Source organism: Electrona antarctica, assembly GCF_951216825.1.
Source record: "Electrona antarctica genome assembly, chromosome: 21".
Taxonomy (NCBI): Eukaryota; Metazoa; Chordata; class Actinopteri; order Myctophiformes; family Myctophidae; genus Electrona; species Electrona antarctica.
Genome location: NC_136802.1, coordinates 12908240 through 12930272, shown reverse-complemented (window position 1 = coordinate 12930272; position 22033 = coordinate 12908240). Strand labels below are relative to the sequence as shown.

Genomic DNA, 22033 nt, shown 5'->3' with positions numbered 1-22033 from the left:
TATTTTGCATAATTAAATTTAAAAAAGTAAAATAATGACCGATATATCGGCTAAACCGATGAAGATGTTAACTTAGGCGCACCAGGGTGGCCCTCTCTTCAACGTCGAATCAGGTAACCGTAACATCCTATCTTTATATTCCCTCCCTGCTCCCTCACAGGTGATGATCTGAACACTGTGGATAGGTGAGGCAATACGTTGGCAACCCTGCAGCTCATGTTTATCACACCTGTCAGCTAGCGTCAGATCACCACTTCTGAAGGGGAGGGAGATGACGGCTAAAACGAGTGCCTCTTGAAATTATGAAACGGGCTCAGTACCTTGTTGAGGCTTCGTGCTGCGCTGTCTTTGCCGCCTGGGGTGAGGTTCCTCAGCTGCACGTCCAGGAGGTCAACCAGCTGCACCATGGCCTTGACCGTGTAGGTGATGTCCCCCGCCTGAAGGTGACTCTTGGTCTGCTCCGCCAGCTCCCTGGCGATGACCGCCGCAGTCTCGCCGGCTTTTATCTGGAGTTAAAAGGGATTACACAAAACGTACGTGACTTGGTAAATGGATCAGATCCTCTTTGCATAAGTGAGCAGGATGATTCTACAGTCTTAGTCATCTCATGCCTCAGGCCAAATTTATACCCTGGTCGCTGAAAGGTAATTCCAGAAACAGACGTGGGCGTATGACGAGGTATAATTTAGGCTATGCTCTAATGTAATGTGCACTAAACTCCCAATGTGTCGTGATCGTTGGCTTCAAAACATTCATCGGCAACCAAATGCAAATGTACACACGCCTAATATCCCTACCGACTCAATCTGGCGTGGCCTCATTACTCTCAAAATACACAATTTGAAAATATGACAAATTGCAAAATACAAATGTGAAGTGCTTTAAAACGGATGCCGTTCAGCTGATAGGCGTTCACTGATTGCTTCACTATATTGCATGCAATTATTAGGTGAGGTGGTGGTGCTCAAGTGAAAGCACACAAGGGCCAATACCGTATCTGGAAGCAATTATAAAGTCAACTATTGAGAGAATTTCCCCAGATAGCGTTTCGCCATTATGAAACGAATGGATGGCGCTGTTGCTTAGGGGAAGCGGTGCATATGTCATACACACACAGAGGATGGAGTCTGTTTGATAATCATTTTTTCTGACATTAGGAAGCTTACAGTATATTATGTGACTGCTTTGGCTCTGGCGAGGATTGCGACGAAACCGCCAATGATTAGTTTAACCTGTTTCACATTAGTGATCCTGAGGCATTTATTTTTGTCAATCTTTCATGCTATTTTTTCCCCACTACACTCCCCTTTTCACCATGTACTAAATTGCCTACACTTTTCTCTCTCTCTCTCTCTCTCCTTTTGCTTTTCAGACTTAGGACCGACTGTCTCACTTTCTCTATACACCCACCCCTGTTCTCCCTGTTTTTCAATAGAGAGGTACATGGTGCATCATAGTGCAGAATACCTCCTCGTCTCGACATACTGGTTAGTTGTGCTGTGCCATTAAGTTGATTTAATTACAGGGTTAGGGCTTCCAGCAACAGAGTTTATTGGCTAATGAGACTCTCCATTTGCCCAGAAAGCTCTATGCAGTTTGCAACATTGTGTCTCCTGGCGTTTTGAATTACAATACACATGTCCACCTGGAAGAGGAGTAACAATGTCACAGAGGCACATGTTTTGTCAGCCATCAACCATGCCGGTTGGCATTTAATTTCTCTTTTGAATTTTCATATGAGAATGAAGACACTAATAGCCTCCTAATTAAATGATATTAAATGTCTGTAAGTGCAAAAATCCCTTTTTTAATAAGAAAAGACACATCTTTCACTTCAGTGGATATTGTAAGAGGCTACAATTCACGTACAAACTCACCATCTCTGTATTGATTTACTTAAAGACAAGCTTGATGTTTCAGTCACAAGGTTGTTTCTCAAGATGGCATTGCGCAACAGTGGCGTGCACAGATAGACACTAGGTGGCGCTAGAGTACCTGCCCATTGCCCTCTGGACAGCAATGTGCCCTTTTGAAAGTAAAGTACAGTATACACTGTACAGTATGTGGACCATGGTGACATTGATCAATGATAAAAAGCTTCTAATATATTATTTATGCCCAAAAATCTATAAATCTCACACTATTAAGGCAACCGGTCGGTTCCACACGCTGCACAGCGTTTCACTTGAGCACCTGACCCTCTAAATGTCTGTGCATGGTCAAGGACCTTGCTCAAGGTCCTTGCTCAAGGACCTTGAGCAAGGACCTTGCTCAAGGTCCTTTTGTGACTGTAATGTCACTAAATAAATACAGAGGTTATAAGTGTGTTTACCATCTTCTTTAGAATGGGCTTGATTCCAAGCACCACAAAAGAGACAATGCCAAGTGGCGTGTGCATTATGTGTGTGGCTGGCATGGCTTAGGGTTGACGACAGAGTACAGCACCTTGCAATGGGTCTGGTCCACAAGATTCGCTACACCACCAAGATACCCATGTACCTGTCTAGATACTTCCTTAATGTCAACGAAGTCCACTCCCACAACACCAGAGGGAGTTCAACAAACCATGTGCAACCCAGATTCGGTACAAACAAGGGATTCAATTCATTTCGCTCCTATGCCACCAAAATGTGGAACGCCTTACCAACAGTCATAAAGACATGCGAATCCCTTGACTCCTTCAAAACTGCTCTCAAAGGGCACCTACGGACATGGCCCCCGTAAAATCTGAATCCCCCACCCACCCCTGTTTCCCCTCACTGTATATATTTCTTTTCCCTTTTTACCTCCTATGATGATTTCTTTTTGACTGTGTGTTTGTGTATATTCGTACGTCTCTAAATGTTTTGATGAATTGAAAATGGTGGGCCCTATTGTAAACAAGTGTAATGCTTTATGGTGTCGTCCACTCACTGTTAACAGTTTTTGTATTGAGTTGTACTTGAAATGTACTGTAATTCTGCAAACTGTTAATAAATCAATCAATCAATCAAAATTGCCTTTTACTTGTGCTGTACAGTACCTCGCTTAAACCCTATATACCCCAAACCTCTATACCGTACTTGTTTCACTCTACACCAATTCTGTTCACAAAACATTACTATAACAGCTCTCAGTGTGTCGTGTTGTGAGCTTGTACATCTGCTAGATTCACCTCATGACTTGACAGAAAAGCGGCTAAAATCTATCTAACTATAAATGCGCCAAGTCTCTGTGTGTATACTTCTGTACGTCTGTAATCCACGTAACTCGAGAACCGTTCGCCCCACCGACTTCAAATTGACACACGCGTTCCACACCACCACGGTTGTCCATAATCGCCCCAAAAAGTCCTCTGCCCGGGCTCTGGACTGGGCCCCTGCCCAGGGTCCATATATGGAGCTGGCCTGTTCTGACCTCACAACACTCCATATTTGGGCATGCCTGACACAGAACTCCATAAGCTGGCCTGTTCTGACATCCCAACACTCCATATTTGGGCATGGCTGACACAGAACTCCATAAGCTGGCCTGTTCAGACCTCACAACACTCCATATTTAGTCATGCCTGACACAGAACTCCATAAGCTGGCCTGTTCTGACATTCCAACACTCCATATTTGGGCATGACTGACACAGAACTCCATAAGCTGGCCTGTTCAGACCTCACAACACTCCATATTTGGGCATGGCTGACACAGAACTCCATATAGGAATAAAGGGACACCGAGAGATGCATACAGAAATCTGACGTCGGGCACAAAAGGGACACAGACAGGGTGGGGCATCCCTTTCTAACTTGCATCATTCCAAGTAGGCCAGTGCCCAACGGGCACCACTGTAGAGGCCCCACGTCTCTGTGTGTACAGTACGTACGTCGTACGTGTGTGTGTGCGCGAGAACCGTTCGTCGTACGTGTGTGTGTGTGCGAGAACCGTTCGCCCCACAGACTTCAAATTCGACACACGCGTTCCACACCCCCACAGGGAGTGCAGTGCCCGGTGTCGAGTCCTTCGGATAGCCAGGTTGTCCATAACCAGCACAAAAGCCTCTTCCCGGGCTCTGGACAGGGCCCCTGCATCACAATGATGTTGTGACATCTGGGGCATGCCTGTCAAAGAACTCCATATATGGAGTTGACATTTTCAACTTGCATCGTTCCAAGTAGGCCAGTGACCAATGGGCACCGCTCTAGTCCTGTTATAAATGCACCACGTCTCTGTGTGTACGTACAGTACGTGTGTGTACGTCTGTAATCCACGTAACTCGAGAACCGTTCGCCCCACCGACACACGCGTTCCACACCACCGCAGGGAGTGCAGTGTCCGGTGTCAAGTCCGTCGGATCGCCGGTTGTCCATAACCAGCACAAAAGCCTCTGGACAAGGCCCCTAGGGGCCCAGGCTCTGGACATCTCTATATATGGAGCTGGCCTGTTCTGACATCACAATTAGTGTTCTGACAAAACTTCATATTTGGGCATGCCTGACAAATAACTCCATATATGGGCATAAAAGGGACACAGACATAATAACTAGGTGGGGCATGCATTTCCAACTTGTTAACCTGGTACCGCTCTAGTATATAAATGAAGGCAAATAGAATAAAAACTGCTGACAGTCTGGGCATAACATCTACCTGTCTCCACAGCAACAAAGAGGGACGCTGGGCACATTGCTGGTATGTATCATTCTATTTCATGGCTTAAAAAGATTCATACCGCTTTCATTAATAATTAATGCAGTGTCTGTTCATCACTTCCCAAGTCAGGCAAACAGAATGTCAACAGTAGAAGTGAACTCTATATCGAGTTCGGCAAAGAGGCATTTTGCTGTAGTTAACCAATTTGGGGCGGGAACCCCTTTTGGTGTTAGCATTATGTTATGCTTTAGCTATTGAAAAATAGCAGATCTACAAGCTCATAGCGCGCCACCGAGTGGCGCGCTATGAGCTTGTAGGTCTGCTATTTTTTGAAAAATCTAAGAACCACTGACATAACTTTTTCAGACATTTTTAGAATCTGATCTCAGGTCAAAATGGGTTAATATTTCCAAACACTGGTCCTGCTGTGGATTTTTATTGCAGTGCTCAATCAAATGACACCGTGCTGCGTAGATATGCAACCCATACTGTACTTGCTCTCTCTCCTGTCTTCCCTGCATTCTCAATCTACAGTATATCTGCAAACTGCCGTTTGCTTGATGGGCTGAGCTTTGCGCCACGTCGCGTAGTAGATCGTAAGTGTTATTGTTGTGCGCGCCTCGGGGTCCTGCATGGGGGTTTCTCGGAGAGCATTTTCAAACTCTGTCTGCAATTCATAAACAGCGATCGAGCCGCCATTGTTCACCATCGGCCCAGTAACCATCCCCTGCTTTCAACACGATTGCGGTATAGATTTAAAACACAGACTGCCTCGTGCAGGGCTGAGCACTGCAGGAACGTGCCTCTGAAGATGAGATACTGTACAGCAGGGGTTCTCAACGTTTTTTGCGGCGGGGACCCCCGGAAATGCCATGTCCTGCGACTCCCCACCCCCAATACAAACTAAATAACCTTAATAATAGAGAAAATATATCATAAATGAATACTGAAACCAGATATAATCACACTAGCATGACTGAAGTAAAAAGGGGACAGAGGTAGCATGTGCTTAAATTCTAGCCTGGCTAATAAGCCAGACCGAATCAGCCGTTGGCCGAAGGGGTCTGGCTTATTAGCCAGGCTACTTAAATTCATATTTAGAAAATGTTTCAGATGTAAAACAAATTCTGAGATGATGGAATGATGATGGATGATGATGGTCATGGAAGGGGAACCTTCTGTAAGCTTCATGGGCAAAGATAATCAACTTCAAAATAAATTTAAAAAAAAAAGAAATAGGTCAAAATGACGTCTCAATCATGCTAGTATGCATGTACTATGTGTACTATATAAACTCTTCATTTCCATTTTCCAGCCATTCAGTTGCAGGAAATAAAAAAACAATAATTTGGGAACCCCCCCAAAATAATTTGGCAACCCCCTGAGGGGTCGCGGCCCACAGGTTGAGAACCTCTGCTGTACAGTACAAACCATTTGGGCCTAAGGGAAGCTATAAAAAGCTAAAACTTATGTTATGCAGATGGTTTATTGTCCATTACTGTTGCATCAGCCCATACAGACACAGTGTTCTCAACAGCCAGTCCCAGAGGCAGGCAGGGCACTGATAACCCTGTTTGCACTCCATATTCAATACAACATCCAGTCATTAAATAACAATAATCCATGAATTAACTTCCAGTGGTGAAAGGAAAAATGCACCAAAATAAATCTCTATATAAAACAACTCCTCGTCAGCCCATTACGACTAAGAATTGTCCTTGACTCACAGGCGTGTTATATCCGTTTCTATTAGAAACGGATACAACACAAGGTTAGAAACTTTCTAACCTTCCGCCATGGAGAGGGTTCAACAAAGAGATGAAAAAGAGGCAACTTTTCAACACTTAACTCCTATAATATATTCAGCACATGCATACAAATCTGAACAGTGGCATTTTTTGAGTGGTGCAACCACTCCAAGGAACAGCAATGTCCGTGTTCAACTATGTTTGTGTGTGACTATGTGACTATGTTTGTGTGTGACGTTAATGAGCACCAGTACCAATGAGTACCAAAAGTGGCACTGTTGTGCCAGAAACGGAGAGAGAGAGATAGTGCTGCACTGTTGCCTGCTAATGAGAGAGAGGGGGGGGGGGGGGGGGGGGGGGGGGGGATTTGCACCACTCAGTTCACACGGGTGTGATTTTTTATTAAAGATACATTCTTTCACTTTCGGTGCACAAACAAAAAATACCCCAGGAAATGCAGTACTAACACAATTTGTGTTTTTGTTTTGTGCATTGATGGTATACCTTCTGGCTGATGTGATTGACCCAGGGCGAGGTACAGTTGCTGAGGTCGGGACCCAGGGCATCCCAGAAGCCCTCTGGACCCATGCAGGCATACAGGGCCACACCTGGAAAGAAAGATCAACTGCAGGTTAGGGACATTAGTCCTACTTATAGCTTTTCAACATGTATGAGTATGTGGCATACTGGCATATAACCATGTCCATAAGGAACGCGTCACACAAACATGGAAAAAGATGCATTGAGTGTGTGTGTGTGTGTGTGTGTGTGTGTGTGCGTGCGTGCGTGCGTGCGTGCGTGCGTGCGTGCGTGCGTGCGTGCGTGCGTGCGTGCGTGCGTGCGTGCCTGCGTAATATGCTCTGTTAATTTATTCCCTGGAGGTACACAACACACATCAAACATCTTAATTCCTGCAAATAATGTATTTTTAGATTCTTGTTATTTTAGAAGATTGGAAATTATGTAAATTGTGTTATTTCGCTCATAAAAGTACCACATCATTCCAAGCAGCTCACAGAAGAAATGGTGGCACAGACACAATTGGCAGTATCGTTTCATCCGTCATGATGAAATTAAATCATTTCTTGAGGTGGTGCTTGAAGCCGGGCTGAGGTAACCCAGACGGCAGGCGGCTGTGTTTAATCATTAAAAGTCAGACAGTGTCTGCATGCATTAAGTATGTCTGACAGTTCAACTCAGGAAAAACTCCAACAAACTCCCGAGTTCCAATTATCTCTGACAGAGTGGAGTTCATTAGAAAAGGTCAATTAATGGCACTAGCCCATTGGTATTGTGTGTGTGGACGCATGCACGCACGCACACGCAAGCACGCACACGCAAGCATGCGCATCTGTGTGTGTGTGTGTGTGTGTGTGTGTGTGTGTGTGTGTGTGTGTGTGTGTGTGTGTGTGTGTGTGTGTGTGTGTGTGTGTGTGTGTGCGTGCGTGCGTGTGTCTGTGTGTCAGTTCTTGTCAGGCCTTGTCGAGATCTCGTTCTTATTTGACCACAGGCACCATGATGCAGCACGTATTGGATGCATGTCTGAATTCTTATCCGGCATTAAAATGAATTAGAAGAAGAGAAGAAAAAAACGACTGCAGACATGTTGAAAGGGAAGAAGAACAAAGTGTTGTCTTGTCAGTTAGAAACTTGTATGATCAAACACCAAAGACAAGCACAGGGCATAAAAACTCCATGTCAGCTGCGATGGTCAATTGGCAGGAAATATACGCTTCTAACGGCTGCAGAGGCTGTCTGACCTCGCTGTGTCGACCTTATCCCATTTTGGGCGGGAACCCCTTTTGGTGTTAGCATCATGTTATGCTTTAGCTATTAAAAAATAGCAGATCTACAAGCTCATAGCGCGCCACCGAGTGGCGCGCTACGAGCTTGTAGGTCTGCTATTTTTAAAAATCGAAGAACGACTGACATAGAAACATAGCTTTTTCAGAAAACTGTCAAGGATGTAGAAGACATTTTTTGAATCTGATCTCAGGTCAAAATGGGTTATACATGAAAAAGCATGAGATAGTGTGAATAAACCAATCTGACAAGCACAGAGAACAGAATGCTTGTCACATTATGGTCCACTGTCAGTCAGCAGTCTCTTCACCAAGGCGGCGATCCTCTGAGGGCATCCGTCACCTCACTAAGCCATCTTAAGGTCCTTACGCACCCCAAGCGTTTCTTTCTTTCCTTCGGTTTGTGTGATTAATTCGGTTTAAAAATACATTTGTTCTGACTGCTGTTTTTGTCATGAGTGAGTACATCCACACAGTAGAACACGACTACCACGAGGCGATGAAACAACACAGTTTATTCAGAATTAGGTTGGTTTTTCATCGCGGTCAAAGTCATCAACCTGTACGAATGAATCAACATCATGTTAAATATTTGCCCCCAGTGCATAAAGACCTTTAGCATCTGAACACATACAGGAGTGTTTATTTAACTCACAAATGAAACCAAATGGACCCATAATGGGCCTGTTAATGTTCTTCTTTTAATGTTAAGGATTTTACTGTGTATGCTTACTGTAACTACTGTATTTCATGGCAGGGCTCTGCTAATATAATCAATCATCTTCAATGTTAAAGCAATTATTGCTTTAAAATGGGAAGAAATTGGATTTATAACACGGATACATGGCATTTTGCTTTGAATGCCATCCAATTACAAAAAAAGACGAAAGACTCTCACAGTACTTTGATAAAACCCAAACGATCCGCTTTTTTATTTTATTTATAGAATATCATATAAGGGGAGTCAGGGGACGCTTGTGGGGAAACACGCTGACTTTTAGAATGCCCTCATCTGGCTCAGCGGGACGACCAACGCTAACTGATAACAAGTTTGACTGGCACATCATTACCTCCTGCGGTCCCCCATCGGACGGATTCGGTGGGTTTTTAAGATACGGGGCTCAGTGTGTCCTAGACAGAAGAGGACGGAACGGAAGGCGTGAGGACGACAGAAGGGGGATGGATTAGCAGACAGTCAGATGGAGAGAGAGAGAGAGAGAGAGAGAGAGAGAGAGAGAGAGAGAGATAGGAGACAGAGAGAGAGAGAGAGAGAGAGAGAGAGAGAGAGAGAGAGAGAGAGAGAGAGAGAGAGAGAGAGAGAGAGAGAGAGAGAGAGAGATAGGAGACAGAGAGAGAGAGAGAGAGAGAGAGAGAGAGAGAGAGATAGGAGACAGAGAGAGAGAGAGAGAGAGAGAGAGAGAGGGAGATAGGAGAGAGAGAGAGAGAGAGAGAGATAGGAGACTAGCGGGGGGTGAATGGATGGAGTCAGATAGGGGCGAGCTCGAGGAACTTTCAAAGAGCAGCAGAGGAAAGTCATACATCTGCATTCTGTACGGCAGAGACGTCTGAACAAGACTAATGGCTTTGAAGGGTGTGCAGAGAGAGAGGAAGTGCTGCATATGTGTCCCTCTTATCAGGCCCGGCGATGGCTGTTAGAGAGGTCTCCATGGCGGCGCCCGCTAATGAACTGTGCATGTGTGTTTTTTTGGGGGTTTGTTGTGTGAATGTATGCGTGCGTGCGTGCGTGCGTGCGTGCGTGCGTGCACAGTGCTTTATATCTGTGTCTGTGTGTGCACGAGTGTGAGGGATGAAGAGAAATAGATATCAACCACTCTCGGTGATAACAGTTGACAACTGTTCAAGCACAGATTTGTTAAACCTCAAAGCCACACATTTCAGGAAAATGATGTCATTTCCAAAACCTCAGGTGACTCGATAAAAAGTTAGTTTTTTCAAGCAAAAACAAAAAAAACTAAGACTTGTTTTCTTGTAACATAAGCACTTTCTGCAATGTGCAGAGTGCAGACAGCAGATGCATAAAACAAAGCTCCACTTTTCCCTCCCTTTTTTATACATTTCCAGTTAGCGTTAACATCAACATTTGCAAGTACTTTTGCTAAAAAAAGACACACAGTCCTGTACCTCCTGCCAACAGAAACCCTGTGATGTTCACATCACCCAATTATCTTTACAAGAAGCATTATTATTCATTTCTCTTAGTTTGTCATTCATTGTGCCAATACTTGACAACAATGATGAGTTAACTACTCCTGTTCTCATTTTATGAATAACGCTGTAAAGCCTTTTTGAGACATCTTATCTTGATGCTTGGATACTAATAATGTCTGTGGACCGTATACATTCATGGAGAGAGAGAGAGAGAGAGAGAGAGAGAGAGAGAGAGAGAATTTGAATTGTACATAGGCCTACATTATTATAATTTTGTTGTTGTTGTATTGTTCCACTTTTGCTTTGGCATTGTTAATGTATGTTTTCTCATGCCAATAAAGCCTTTTGAATTGAATTGAATTGAATTGAATTGAATTGAATTGAATTGAATTGAATTGAATTGAATTGAATTGAATTGAATTGAATTGAATTGAATTGAGAGAGAGAGAGAGAGAGAGAGAGATAGAGAGAGACAGAGAGAGAGAGAGAGAGTTGTAAGACGTTGTAAGACTACCTGTTAAGCCTATAGTTCAGAACAAAGAAGCCGTTTAACATCCAATTTATACTTCATCTTACGATGGTGTCACAGGCTGAAAAACCTCCGATCTACAAGCTGAACATAACGCCTCAGGGATGTGGTGCTCTGTGAAGGTAAATGCCTCACTACTGGAGCTTCTGTGACTGTGGTCTGCTATGTTGTCAATCAATTTCACCTTGGTATTTTGTGAAATAGTATCAAATCTAGCGACGGAAGCTGTCAAACAGCACAGAGGCGTTTGTTTCCGTTTAAAGAAATCCAAGCATTCATTAATGACTGTTCTTCACACCATTGTTGCAGAATCTTTGTGTAAAAGTGGCTGGAGAGATAGAGAGAGAGAGAAGAAGAAAGAGAGGGGGGTGCGGGTGTGTGTGTGTGTGTGTGTGTGTGTGTGTGTGTGTGTGTGTGTGTGTGTGTATGTGTGTGTGTGGGGGGGGAGAGAGGGGGTTGGGGGTAGAGAACAAACGAGGTGCTGCCTTTAACGACATAAAGTGCACCAGCCCTTGTAAGAGCACCCCGCGCAAATGTGTTTAGTGTGAATTAATTACACTAATTGTTTCCTCTGAGAGAGAGAGAGAGAATGTGGGAGATCTGGTGTTTGGAGTGAGCGAGCGTGCGTGCGTGCATGCGTGCGTGCATGACACGCGCTCCGCGTCGTCTTGTTTCCAGCCTCCATGTCTATACTGTAGATGCGACGTACGTACATGAAGCTATCTTTAGCTGTGCTTCAGTGAGTCAGGACTGAAGGAGGGAGGGGAGGACAGAAGATGAGGGGAGAGAACGAGTGGCTGCAGGGGCGTGTGAACACTAACACAGAAGGCTCACGGCAGCGGTAGACACTAGGCAGCAGACAATCAGCCGTGAAGAGCTTCACAATGTTCCACGTGACGTCTAACAACAAGAAGATTGGCAGCCTTGTACTGTAGATTTAATAAAGAAAAGGGAAGAGAAGAGGAGCACGCTGATATTTTCACCAGAGAAGCTTCCGGCTTCACACTCGGGGGCACGTCAAAGGGTATTTTGGAGGGGGATTAATCATGTTAAAGGTGCGGCTCCATTTGGAAATGGATTTAACCACTTAAACCCTAGATACTTCATTGACTGCGGTACCCCGGCGGGGGTCTATACTTTGTCCCCACCCGCTTCACAAAATCTCTTTGCAAATAGCAGGTGAACATTCTGCAAAAATAGCCAGATCCATAAGCTCACAACTCCCCGGCATGTGTTGTGAGCTTGTAGATGTGCTATTTTTGCAGAATGTTAGCCTATATTTTCATGGAATATTCACCTCATGACATGGCCAAATTAGGGATGCTAGGATCCACGTGGTTTAAGAGCTCATCCTTGTCGAAAAAAGTCATACATGGCCTCATTTCATCACGCCTCGACTACTGCAATTCCCTCTACTCCGGGCCTTAATAAGAAAATCTAACACCCCGCCTACAGTTAATTCAGAATTCTGCTGCCAGACTGCTTACCAACACTAAGAAACAGGACCATATTACACCTGTACGTGCAACTCTCCACTGGCTGCCTGCCTGTGAGCGCCAGATGCGACTTCAACATTTTACTCATTACATATAAAGCCCAAAATGGGCTAGCCCCTACCTACTGTACATCCTGGAGATGCTGTCCCCTCCTAAATCTGAACGCATCCTCAGATCATCGGATAAGGCCCTCCTTGAGGTCCCCTATGACGAACCTATAGTCACCAGGGGTGATCGGGTCTTTGCAGTACGGGTCACCTACGTAGATTATGGAACGCTCTGCCGCTGCATGTAAGGTTAAAGCACCATCTGTGCCTTTGTTTAAGTCACTTTTGACCCGAGATCAGATTCTAAAAATGTCTTCTACATCCTGACAGGTTTCTGAAAAAGCTATGTTTCTATGTCAGTCGTTCTTCGATTTTTCAAAAATAGCAGACCTACAAGCTCGTAGCGCGCCACTCGGTGGCGCGCTATGAGCTTGTAGATCTGCTATTTTTCAATAGCTAAAGCATAACATAATGCTAACACCAAAAGGGGTTCCCGCCCAAAATGGGTTAAGTCACTTTTAAAAACTCACCTTTACACAGAGTGTTTACCCCTTTCTATAGGTGATTGTACATTATGCAATTGCTGCTATTTGTTTTGTTTATTGTGTTTCTCGTTTTCATATTGCTTTTGATTGTGACCTTGCTACAGGTATATGTCGTTGTTTTACCTTGTTCTGTACAGCACTTTGGAACCTTGTTTTGAAAGGTGCTATATATTATAAATACAGTTCATTATCATTGTCTGTCTCCATTTCACGTGAATCGACTAAAATCAAGACAGACATTTTTCGTCGACTGCCTTTTTTCCCTGACGAAAACTAAATGGAAACTACATGAAAAGTAAGCTACGATGACTAAAAGTGAGGCTAAATAATTTGACAATTTTGTCGACAAATAAAACTACGGCGTCAAACGACGGCATCAAGGCCCACCAAAATACATCTTAGTCGACTAAATCAACCGTAGAATTAGTCGACTAAAATCTCATGACATTCAGTTGACTAAAACTAGACTAACACTAAAACATTCCAGGTGACTAAAATGTGACTAAAACTAAATTAAGTTTCACACACTGAATGGAGGATAGGAATGAAAAGCAAAAAAAAAGACTACCCAGAGTTCCCGTGGGCAGGGCATCTTACCCAGAGTTCCCGGTGGGCAGGGCATCTTGGCCACCAGGCCTTGTCTGGTCTTGGGCCAGGAGATGTCAGCCATGACCAGGGGGTTGCAGTACTCCACCCTGATGTTGGGGAGCTTGGAGGAGGGCGGCAACCTGCTGCTGACCTCCGGGACCGCCACCTCCACCGCCGTGAGGGGCGACCGGGCCGTCGTGGTGGTAGAGGTGGTGCGCGGCCGCTGGCCGACCGGCGTGGTCATGGCGATGCCGTTCCGCGGCGTGGTGCTGGTGCCGCCGCCGCCCGCTACGCTGTTGATGGTGACGGTGAGCGGCCGCGTCGTGGTTCTGCTGGTGGTGGTGTCCATGAACACCATCACGGAGGAGGACGACTCTGGAGGAGGAGGCAGAGGAGAATGGAGTTGAAACATGGAGAACAGGAGGATTGGGTGGGAGGCCTGGTACTCTGGAGGAGGAGGGAGAGGAGAATGGAGTTGAAACATGGAGAACAGGGAGGCCTGGTACCCATTTAGACCTGAGGACGATTCTAATAATGCCTTCTAAATCATGACAGTTTTCTGAAGAAAAAAACCCCATGTTTCTATGTCAGTGGGTCTCCAACTATTTCATGTCAAGGATCCCAGAAGCCGACCCCCATCTGAAAATATGTTGTTCCAGGGACCCCCCCCCCCCCCCCCAGAAGCAAAGATTTGAGTTAAAAAAGTTCGCTCTGAAAGAATATATATTCAAAGAATGTGCCACATTTTCACGATTTTTCAAAAATAGCAGATCTACAAGCTCGTAGCGCGGCACTCGGTGCCACGCTATGAGCTTGTAGATCTGCTATTTTTCAATAGCTAAAGTATGGCGTCACATAATGCTTAAAACACCAAAAGGGGTTCCCGTCCAGAATGGGATAAACTTAGTGAGATTCTTCAAAAGAGATGGATATCAGTGAATGAATATCTGGACGCACAGTATATGTGGGTAGATATGGGTCAGTGTTCCATACTTACAGTATATACCCATAGCGTGTCATATTTTTTATTTTTTTGTATGTGTGGTCAAATGAAGCCCATTCTCAAGGTAATCATGACCCCATTCCTCCTCCCCCCCCCCCCCAACGAAAGTTAAACGTATTTTTATAATGCACGTTTTCATTATTAATTTTGGTTTACAAAAATATATTTAACCTTAGTAATTTACCTTCTTTCCAGGGTGGTGCAATTGCCTGTCCTTATGAAGGGCAATACAAGTTCAAACCTTAGAGTATATATTAATAGAGACGGCAGTGGCACCCGGTGGAAACCCTGAGGCAACATGGACATAGTGGCCGAATCTGGTAATGCAGCGCTGGGCCAAACACATGAACGCGCTGGTCCGTTGACTATCATTGCGCGCGTTCATGATGACACGTGAACGCTGTTTCATACGTGAACACGTGCAATGATAGTCAACGGCCAGCGTGTTCATGTGTTTGGCCCAATCAATCCCAGAATGCACTCTGTTCCTACCCGGAAGGAGGAGTGAAATCGCCTCATGCGCTTTTGAGCAACTTAAATCAAGTGGATGGGAGGAGAAATCCGGTGTATTAATATATACTCTAAGGTTCAAACAAACAAATAAGTAAATAAATAGTTGTGCGCCGGTGTGACAAACCCATAATAAGCGATCTATAAGCTCACGTCGTGATGCAACGCGGTGTGAGCTTGTACTGTATCGGCTTGTAGATCGGCAATACCAAGTATAAAACAAGGCATTAGATCTGGAGCATTATGTCTTTCTCCCATTTGCCAGTCACAGCTCATTTGTGTCTCAAAGAGGGGACATTTATTTTGGTGGAGCTGCAGGGGAGGAAAAGAGAATACACGCTCGCAGGGGGTTATTTTCCTGTCTCTCCTCGTGTGTCAATTTAAGAGGAGGTGGTTCAAAGCCGAAGCTGGCAGATGTGGTGCGGACAGGCATCAGGGAAACTACCTGGAATATTCATTATATTCAAATATATCTGTATCTATTATATTATTATTATGGGGGGGGGGGGGGGGGGACAGTTTGCAGTTCTACAAGCAGTTCTCTTTTGGCAAAGAGAGACATAAAATAGCGGTTCAAGAGTACAGAGACAACTCCAGTTGGTCCAGTTTAACTAAGCCTAGAGAGGCAGTAAGTGGTTAACAATCTGTACAGGTATTATAGTATATATGTACAGTATAATGAGCTGTTTGAACTTGTAAGATGTGTGTCAAATTACGGATGATTCCTTATTTCACTGGGCGGTTGGCAACCCTAATGGGCACACATGTCTAACATAGAACCCCCTGTGCTGCGCTGGCTGCGCTAATGCCAGAACCTGACCCTATATACGCACAGGCAGGCATCTGGCTGTGCAGGCTCGATGTAGACCGTCTTTCCACTATAGGGCACCCTGTGTGGCTCCGTAACGGAGCATTATAGCTGTGCGCCATTTCTGGGTCAACGGGGATAAACTGCGATACCGATTTCCTGGATTTGTGGACTGGATCCCCCCCCGTAGCTGCACTCCAGGGGGTTCTTGCTAATGGCGTTGCTTTACCGTTAGATTGAGCGCTAGCATCACACAAACACATACGCTGGTACTGAACACACCACTGACAGTACACACGCGCACACGCACACGCACACACACACACACACACACACACACACACACACACACACACACGCTATTAGTTTGCATTGCAGTGCGCTCAGTGCACTATTTCCGAACGCGCCCAGTATGTTAGCAGTATACACCCCCCCCCCCTCACACACACACACACACACACACACACACACACACACACACACACACACACACACACACACACACACACACACACACAAAGGAGCAGTCACTCAATACTGTGCACTCGTCACAGGTACGCAGAGATGCACACGTATTACACATGCAATCACTCGATATTCCCTTTCCCATTCAAATAGAATAAATCACATGCACACAGCGCTCTCATCCATCATCCCATCCATCTACCCCGGCTTTCTGTCCCCCGTCAAACCCCTCTCCCCAGTGTCCCTGATTGGAAAATAAGGGCCCCCAAATTAATTTAGCCATGGGCTTTTTTTTTTTTATGAACGTGTGGGCCGAGTTCAGCCACAGAGGAGCAGGGGGCAAACGGAAAGGTCATTCTTCATAACGGCACAACGGCAAACGGTGGGGCGAGCCCGAGAGCCACTTAAATGGCTTTATCAATGGAGAGGACGTCCCGGGAGGGCGGCATTATCCTCCACCTCACTCTTAGCCGTGCATCTGTTATCGCTGGGTTTTACATTGGAGGCAGAGATACTTCAATATGCTCCATCGACATTCCTAAAGGTCATGCATATACATCTGCTCGGCCCCTTACACCGCTGGGAGAGGCTCCCATGGGGTTCCCACCAGGGAGGCAGGCGGGCGGCGCCGGCACAATCTGAGCCGTCGGCGGGCGGGGAGGAAAAAAAGAGAAGGAAAGAAAGTCCCGAGCCAGGCGTCGTTTCGCTGCTAATGTGTAGATAAAATCAAAATGACAAAGAAAATGACAAATGGGTCCGATCTACAGACTAAAGTGCAGACGATCAGTATTTAACGAGGGTCAGCTTTAAGGTGGAACCAGTTTAATGAATGTCACACATCGACAGAATTTAGATTACCGGCGTCAGTGTTGAATTCTGGTCCTATATAAATAAAATTCATACTAGAACAATGTGACACGTTGCTTGACGTGCTCGTAAGGCACGCTATTAAGCGCATGAATACACATACAGTAGCAGAATCGTTATAATCAGAACATAATATACTGTACTATGGTACTGTACACTGCAAAAACTCAATGTACAAGCATGGCTATTGGCAAGATGTAAATACAAAACCAACGTATTTGATGCTCTTTGGACGAGTTATGGCACTGAGACTTCATGTGTGTTGTTCAGCACAGTGCAGGCTATTGTACAGGTGTATGCTGCTGTACTATTGTACTGCATAGTGCAAGCTACAGTATTGTGTATGTGTTATACAACTATATACTGCTGCTTCCTTATTGATGGTGCTTTTTGTGGTGTTATTCCTATATCTGCTTTATCTTACAGTACTTTCTGTGTCTTCTGGCGACTGGATTTCCCTCCAAGGGGAATCGATGAAGGTCTATCTATCCATCTATACCAGAAGCACACGCACACTGACACACTTACTGTATCATCTGTCCATGATGTTTCACAGGCAAAGTGTTACCTGGAACCAATCTGCAGAACAACAGCGCTCAAGGTAAGTAACTGAGACAGCGGTGGTTGGTGCCACAGTTATTGAAAGGCCGTTGCACCAAGGAACAACTGACATCCCAGCGTTCTCAACGGTCACTAGCACTCAACAACAAACACAATTGATTAAATAGGCTGCCGCCGCGGTAAACACTATGGATTCCTTTTCCCTAACAAACTAACAAACAAACGGTGGTGGACGGTAACGAAGTTACTAAAGTCTACTCGAGTACTGTACTCCAGTACATTTTTTGGAGTATCTGTACTTAACTTGAGTAATTGTATTTTTACCAGCTGCTTCGTAGAAGCGGCAGGTTAGTGTTTACCTGGGAAACGGTAGACGGACACCGCTAGTCTTTCTGCTGAGTGTTGCCAAGTCTGCATATTTCCAGCCTAACTTCACAGTTGCTTGCCTGGTTTGGTTTTTGGAGGCTGCTTAGCTTATTTCTGTCACGACAGTTGCCACCACTGGCAACAACCCATAACATCCCATCGTCTGCACGCATGGCTAGTCGAGCAGTTCTGATTGGCTGCCTCGTCTCCAGCCATGTTGCCTCAGAATTCTTTAGGGTCACTAATTTGAGCAGAACAGCGGAGCGCAGCTAAAAAGTGGCATAACGTCAGCAGCAGACCCACAGATAATAATAATGCAGCTGGTAATTAATTGATTTAATCAATTTGGGCTTGACTTTCGCTCTATCACATGTCGCTCTATCACATATCACAAGACAAATATTGTTCATTATTTGGCTACACTACATTGCTAGGAACGGAAGGGAAAAAGCTGATTATCAACTAGAAAAAGTGCCCCTCGGGGCACAGGTCTCCACCAGGCCAGGTCGGGTTGTGGCCTCCTGGTGGCGCTATAATAGGCCAATGTGAAAAGGGTGCCATTTGTTCTTACACCATTGATGGCAATTGGATGATTTGAGGCATTTTGTTCCAAAAATGTGTTTCGCAAAAATCCACCTGTTGGTGGCGCTATAACAGGCCAATGTGAAAAAGGTGGGATATATTCCCCAGCCTAGTAGGAAAGTCTGTGAAAGATTTCACGTAAATTGCACGCTACGTTCATGATTTGAGGCTTTTTGTTTCAAAAGGGCCAATCCTGCAAACTTTAACGGTGCCGGAGATTAGCTGTTCACAGACGGACGGACGGACGGACACGCGGACGGACGGATGGAGTGCAAAACATACTCTATCCCCATGCCTTCGGCCTGGTGGAGACAATTAAACACTTAAGCCCTACTTCTACAAACTTACAATGTGTCAGTGGATCCGTTTTGGGCTCGTAGATCTGCTAGTTTCACCATTGATATTATTCGAAAATGTCTGGTAAATTGTGAATTTTAAAGGGAAATTTCAATACAGCAATACACTGATATTAAGAAAATGTACTTTACTTTAATTTCTGCTTTTGATTACTTTTTTAACCTTTTTCCCCCCCTCAAAAGCAATTACTCTAATACCGGTACTTTAACTTCCACTTGTAGTGGAGTAATATTTGACTTTGACTCAAGTACTGGAGTTGAGTACTTAGTTTGTCGGCCACCTTTGGCACCACAGTAAACAAACACTATGGATTCCTTTTCCCTAACAAACAAACAAACAAACAAACAAAGAGGAGTTTGATGTTGTGCTTGCTGGATCCCAGCAGAAAGACTCCATCAATAAAGTGGGAGGTTAACAAGCCTCACGTTTAACCCATTTTTACCTGAGATTCTAAAAATGTCTTCTACATCCCGACAGTTTTCTGAAGAAGCTATGTTTCTATGTCAGTCGTTCTTCGATTTTTCAAAAATAGCAGACCTACAAGCTCGTAGCGCGCCACTCGGTGGCACGCTATGAGCTTGTAGATCTGCTATTTTTCAATAGCTAAAACATAACATAATGCTAACACCAAAAGGGGTTCCCGCCCAAAATGGCTTAATAACAATAATAACCCGAAGGCACGCCAGAGCCTTCTTTCCTCATTCAGCTGGCAATATATTTTAATAACTCCCAATAATATTTTTTACAAAGACGCGTATAAAGAAAATGACAAAAAAGTATAGCAGTAAATTAATGAACAAGCAGTTCATGGACAATATGCCGCACATACAGATACAGACACACCACTTTCTCTTTTGCTCTCTTTCTCTTTCTCTCTTGCACGCACGCACGCACGCGCGCACGCACGCACGCACGCACGCACGCACGCACGCTATAATGGGAATTTAACATTTCCACCGGCTGCCAATACAGTACATTCCCGCACAAACATTCTGCAAACACTGTTAGCATCCTACAGCCATCAATACATGTATGCGCGTGCCACGGAGCACAATGCCTCCTTTAGCTCCACTGAGAATATGGGGGGGGGGGGGGGGGGGATGTGACACCGATGTCCCCAAGGACCATAACAACATGCAGGGCATCAGTGTTAACTTATGTATTTATATCCTACTTTTACATTGATAAATAAAAACATATTTAGGCATCGACTTTTCCTGATTGTCTTCAGTTGTATATCAGAGCAACACCCCACAAAGGAGTGTGCCATTAATTTCACTTCTAGTGAAATTGCACCGGGGTAATGTTGTGGACCACATTAAGTGACCAGTACAATAGGATATCATCATCAGGGTGATCCAACCATGGGGTAATGTTGTGGACCACATTAAGTGACCAGTACAATAGGACATCGTCATCAGGGTGATCCAACCATGGGGTAATGTTGTGGACCACATTAAGTGACCAGTACAATAGGATATCGTCATCAGGGTGATCCAACCATGGGGTAATGTTGTGGACCACATTAAGTGACCAGTACAATAGGATATCGTCATCAGGGTGATCCAACCATGGGGTAATGTTGTGGACCACATTAAGTGACCAGTACAATAGGATATCGTCATCAGGGTGATCCAACCATGGGGTAATGTTGTGGACCACATTAAGTGACCAGTACAATAGGATATCGTCATCAGGGTGATCCAACCATGGGGTAATGTTGTGGACCACATTAAGTGACCAGTACAATAGGATATGGTCATCAGGGTGATCCAACCATGGGGTAATGTTGTGGACCACATTAAGTGACCAGTACAATAGGATATGGTCATCAGGGTGATCCAACCATGGGGTAATGTTGTGGACCACATTAAGTGACCAGTACAATAGGATATGGTCATCAGGGTGATCCAACCATGGGGTAATGTTGTGGACCACATTAAGTGACCAGTACAATAGGATATCGTCATCAGGGTGATCCAACCATGGGGTAATGTCGTGGACCACATTAAGTGACCAGTACAATAGGATATGGTCATCAGGGTGATCCAACCATGGGGTAATGTTGTGGACCACATTAAGTGACCAGTACAATAGGATATCATCATCAGGGTGATCCAACCATGGGGTAATGTTGTGGACCACATTAAGTGACCAGTACAATAGTATATGGTCATCAGGGTGATCCAACCATGGGGTAATGTTGTGGACCACAATAAGTGACCAGTACAATAGGATATCGTCATCAGGGTGATCCAACCATGGGGTAATGTTGTGGACCACACTAAGTGACCAGCACAATAGGATATCGTCATCAGGGTGATCCAACCATGGGGTAATGTTGTGGACCACATTAAGTGACCAGTACAATAGGATATGGTCATCAGGGTGATCCAACCATGGGGTAATGTTGTGGACCACATTAAGTGACCAGTACAATAGGATATCGTCATCAGGGTGATCCAACCATGGGGTAATGTTGTGGACCACATTAAGTGACCAGTACAATAGGATATCATCATCAGGGTGATCCAACCATGGGGTAATGTTGTGGACCACATTAAGTGACCAGTACAATAGGATATGGTCATCAGGGTGATCCAACCATGGGGTAATGTTGTGGACCACATTAAGTGACCAGTACAATAGGATATGGTCATCAGGGTGATCCAACCATGGGGTAATGTTGTGGACCACATTAAGTGACCAGTACAATAGGATATCGTCATCAGGGTGATCCAACCATGGGGTAATGTTGTGGACCACATTAAGTGACCAGTACAATAGGATATGGTCATCAGGGTGATCCAACCATGGGGTAATGTTGTGGACCACATTAAGTGACCAGTACAATAGGATATGGTCATCAGGGTGATCCAACCATGGGGTAATGTTGTGGACCACATTAAGTGACCAGTACAATAGGATATGGTCATCAGGGTGATCCAACCATTGGGTAATGTTGTGGACC

At 44.9% G+C, this 22033-nt stretch overlaps 1 protein-coding gene across 5 annotated transcripts in view; it reads right to left on the bottom strand.

Moving 5' to 3' along the window:
• The window catches only part of LOC306913665 (adhesion G protein-coupled receptor L3), a 347671-nt gene that overhangs the window by 89813 nt on the left and 235825 nt on the right, over positions 1-22033 (bottom strand). For all 5 annotated transcript variants that reach the window (XM_079490459.1, XM_079490461.1, XM_079490462.1 and 2 more), the window contains exons 7-9: positions 13553-13918; positions 6872-6975; positions 321-506 (exon numbers count right to left, since the gene is read on the bottom strand). In XM_079490459.1, the coding sequence (XP_079346585.1) occupies positions 321-506; positions 6872-6975; positions 13553-13918 (656 nt within the window). The remainder of the gene's footprint in view (positions 1-320; positions 507-6871; positions 6976-13552; positions 13919-22033) is intronic.